A 4,465-nucleotide genomic window follows, 5' to 3' on the forward strand; every position below is an offset into this window, starting at 1 on the left:
TTTCTCTCTTCACTGAGAGCCTCTCCTTTGCTGCCAAAGTTGGTTATCTTTCAGAACCACCGTGATAGCATAGAATAGCATGAGTGTTTTGGGGTTTGTTTTTTCTAACAAAATTAATGTCACAGAAGAATTTTAATTTCAGTGGTTTATAGCAAAATTCCAAATATCTTTTATGGTGTTCTTTCTCAATTTTGTTACCATTTTGGCTTAGAAATTTATTGTACTTTAATGACTGAGTTCTGCCTGAGATTAGATTTAATTCTTTGATTTAACACAGGATAAAGTTCCTAACACAACCAACGATTATGTAGGAGTTAATGTCTTCAGCAGATTCAGCTAGTGAAAGCAGATAGAAAGCCAATCTGTAGTTCTAGCTACAAATTTGACAATGTCTTTTAAACCCAATTTTTTTGTCATAGAAAATTGATATACAAGAATTAAAAAACCAGAGCTACTGAGGGAACTTCCAGAGGTTAAATATTCCTAGGGAATTTTTTTTTTAAATGCTAGATTTAAGTCTATTTGCCCAAATAAATACTTTTGAATGATGACAACAATATAAATATGTTACACTACTTTAAGAATAAACTATAAATATATATGCACAGTAATAAACATCCAGTAGAAGCTAGGAAAAAAAAAAACAATTGAATGTATAGACATATTAGACAAGTTTGCACTAATCATATGAATATTTCAAAACCATCTTAGGAATGATGTATTCAAATACAAATGCAAAATGCAGAAATTCCTTCTTTTGCATCATTTATAAATAAACTGGAAGTAAATTCTTCAAATGATAAAGATTTTACTTACTATCTCTTTTTTTTTTAAGACTTTATTTATTTATTTGTCAGAGAGAGAGAGAGAGGGGGAGAGCATAAGCAGGCAGAGTGGTAGGCAGAGGCAGAGAGAGAAGCAGGCTCCCCACTGAGCAAGGAGCCCAATGAGGGACTCAATCCCAGGACCCTGGGATCATGACCTGAGCCGAAGGCAGCGGCTTAACCAACTGAGCCACCCAGGTGCCCCTTACTTACTATCTCTTAAAGCATCCCCTACTTTTCTGAACTACTCTCTCCTTATAATTTCCTTGTATAGATCCTACTCTTGCCCTGCCTTATTCAAAAATACTGAATAAGTTTACTCTCTTTACATGGTTATTCTTTAAATATTTTAAAGCAACTTTGATAGCTTTATCAATTCTTTAACCACCTAAAATACACTTTAACCATTTACATATATAAAGTATAATTAGAACTAGCTAAACTAACCTGACTCAGAATAATCTTGTTGTCAAATTTCATCTTAAAACATAGTCTTAAAAACTGAATTAATATTTCATAAGTTGCCCAATTAATGCAATATTCATGGAAAGACAAAAGTAATTGGATCAATAAAAGATTTTATAGACTTATAACAATATTCTACTGGAAAATTGATTTCAAATCATTATGTGTCTACAATTGTTCAAGAATCATACATTTATTTTAAGTTTCTCCTTATAAGGAATAGGGAAGAGATTCCTTTATCTAATCTTTTTAAAAGCTTTTCTTTTGGTTGTATAAATGTATTTAAATGCATCTGGTCTAAGCTCATTCCTACTTGTCCCTTCATCAGCTTAGGTGGCTCAGTGGATTAAGCCTCTGCTTTCAGCTCAGGTCAGGATCTCAGGATCCTGGGATCGAGCCCCACATCAGGCTCTCTGCTCAACAGGGAGCCTGCTTTCCCCTCTCTCTCTGCTTGCCTCTCTGCCTACTTGTGATCTCTCTCTCTCTGTCAAATAAATAAATATAATCTTTAAAAAAATTTATTTTTATGCTGAATATTTCTCACTACTCTACTGCTATAAACCTTCATCTGAGCCACCATTATTTCTTACCTGGATAAATAGTTTCAGTGACTGTAACATTTTCCTCTATGGTACATGTGAAAACCAATCCTCACAGTGATGATTTTAAAACAGAAATTAGGTCATGACCCTCTGTTTCTGTGAACCAACCTTCAAGCAAGGTAAAAGCCAAGTATCTTTATGTTGTATGACATCCCTAACCATGCATTCATCTTCAGCCATGACAGTCTCCTTGCTATGTTCCCTACCATCAAAGAGATTTTCTAGCCCTAGGGATATGAGATAGGCTGTTTTTTTTTGTTTGTTTGTTTTTTGTTTCTTGGTTTTTTGTTTGTTTGTTTTGTTTTGTTTTTCTGCCTTAAATGGGCTTCCTAAAGATACCTCTATGGATTCTACCACCTCCTCCAGGTCTTTGCTCACATGTTTTCTTTCACATGTCAATGAGCCTTAACTTGACCATTTATTTAAAAATTTTGTCTGCTCTTTGTCACCAGAATTTTGGATTCTTCTTTCCTTGTTTTGTTTCTTTCTCTTTAATATTATGTGGTTTATTGCTGTTGTTAGACTTTTCTCTTTTAGAATGTAAGCTTCACAAATGTCTCAAATATTTGCTTTTTTTTTCTTATTTAATACATACCAAACACAGAAGATATTGCTCAGTAATGAGGCAATTAAAAATATTTATTTATGGAGATGATCATGGCAGCTCGGACCGGTCAGAGGGCTCTGAGGAAGGTGGTTTCGGGATGCCGTCCAAAGTCGACGGCAGCGGCCGAAACCCCGGCTCCGGCGCAGGGGCCTGCGGGGAACGTCAGATATTCAGCTTCCTGTGGCATACTGATGAGCAGAACTCTTCTGCTACATACCTCAATTTTGCCTAAGGAGATCTATGCAAGAACCTTCTTCAAAATTGCTGCACCATTAATAAACAAAAGAAAAGAATATTCAGAGAGGAGAATTATAGGATATTCTATGCAGGAAATGTACGATGTGGTATCAGGAATGGAGGATTACAAGCATTTTGTTCCTTGGTGCAAAAAATCAGATGTAATATCAAAGAGAACCGGATATTGCAAAACACGATTAGAAATTGGGTTTCCACCTGTGTTGGAGCGCTACACATCAGTAGTAACCTTGGTGAAACCACATTTGGTAAAGGCATCCTGTACTGATGGGAGGCTTTTCAATCATTTGGAGACTGTTTGGCGTTTTAGCCCAGGTCTTCCTGGCTACCCAAGAACTTGTACCTTGGATTTTTCAATTTCTTTTGAATTTCGCTCCCTTCTACACTCTCAGCTTGCCACACTGTTTTTTGATGAAGTTGTAAAGCAGATGGTAGCTGCCTTTGAAAGAAGAGCGTGTAAGCTGTACGGTCCAGAAACAAATATACCTCGGGAATTAATGCTTCATGAAGTTCATCACACGTAAAGGGAAAAAGAACTGGTCACCTACTTATAACTTTCGCTTATTCACTTTTAGGAAGTGCTTTTATCATTTGCCTTCAGGAGTCAGAAAGCATTTGTTAAACCCAGCTTTGATTATAAATGTGCACCATTGAGAATTTGCACTTGGAATATGGAACCACATGTATATAGAATTCAATCAAGTGTAATTCAGAGTAATGGGTGTATTAGCATGTTTACGATAATGGGATGTCGTCACTATTGCTAGAATACGGACAGCACTCTTACCAGAAATTGAAACTGTAAATTTAAACCTTTTAATTATCACCTTATTTGAAGGTTAGTTGAGATACTCACGTAGTATGTATTCTATTAACCATATCACCTTTAAGTTATTAAATTCAGACTATTTATAACTTATTGTCATAGGACATGCCTCTTAGCTTAGGATATTTGGGTAATCATCAGATATTTAAAGTAAACTTTGACTTAAAAATACTGCTAATGAAGGATCCTTGGCTACTTTCCTTATTTTTAAATTGTTCTTATGGGCAGTAGGTAATTCAGTGCCAGGTATAGTGAGATTAACTCCCAGATAAACAGTGAATATTTTTTTTGGTGAGTGGTCCAGAGCTTTAAGCTACTTCTCTTGTAGTTTGCAACCCTCTCCCAGGTACTTTCACTACTCTTTCAATAATGCTGATTGTTCGTCAAATCTTGCCTATAATAGTGGGCAATGGATGACGATAAGTTGGTTATATGTTTCCAGCACCATGCATCCCTATTTTCTATTTATTGTGTGTACTCACTTTCAATAATATATTTCAAACTGGTATTTTTGTAAACAAATCAATGTCGAAGGACTGAAGTGGTAACTTAATAAAGTTAATTTGTTTATTTAAAAAAAAAAAAAAAAAAAAAAAAAAATATTTATTTATGTAATGAATGGGTTTGAAAGTTATTGAATGCCTTATTTTCACTTATCTATATAAGATATAAACCATTAAATAATAATTTCTCATTATTTTACTTATTTATTTTTAATCTTACACACTTAACTCATCCTTAGGTAAATTAATAAGAACCTATTCTTTATTTAACAAAAAAATGAAATTTGTATTCTCACATGTGTCAGATATCAATTCTGATTCTAGATAAGAACAGTTTTTTAATTCAAAAACAGAATTTAATACAACAAATGAGTCTTGTCCTT

The 4,465-nt window shown here is 34.3% G+C and overlaps 1 protein-coding gene across 1 annotated transcript; it reads left to right on the plus strand.

Moving 5' to 3' along the window:
- The first annotated feature begins 2,542 nt into the window (after positions 1-2,542).
- Positions 2,543-4,149, plus strand: LOC116879658 (coenzyme Q-binding protein COQ10 homolog B, mitochondrial). The gene has a single exon (XM_032878068.1). The coding sequence runs from the start codon at positions 2,543-2,545 to the stop codon at positions 3,275-3,277; it is 735 nt and encodes a 244-aa protein (XP_032733959.1). The 3' UTR covers positions 3,278-4,149.
- Positions 4,150-4,465: the final 316 nt, after the last annotated feature.

Source organism: Lontra canadensis, unplaced genomic scaffold (genome assembly GCF_010015895.1).
Source record: "Lontra canadensis isolate GAN:19392208 unplaced genomic scaffold, GSC_riverotter_1.0 scaffold62, whole genome shotgun sequence".
Classification (NCBI taxonomy): domain Eukaryota; kingdom Metazoa; phylum Chordata; class Mammalia; order Carnivora; family Mustelidae; genus Lontra; species Lontra canadensis.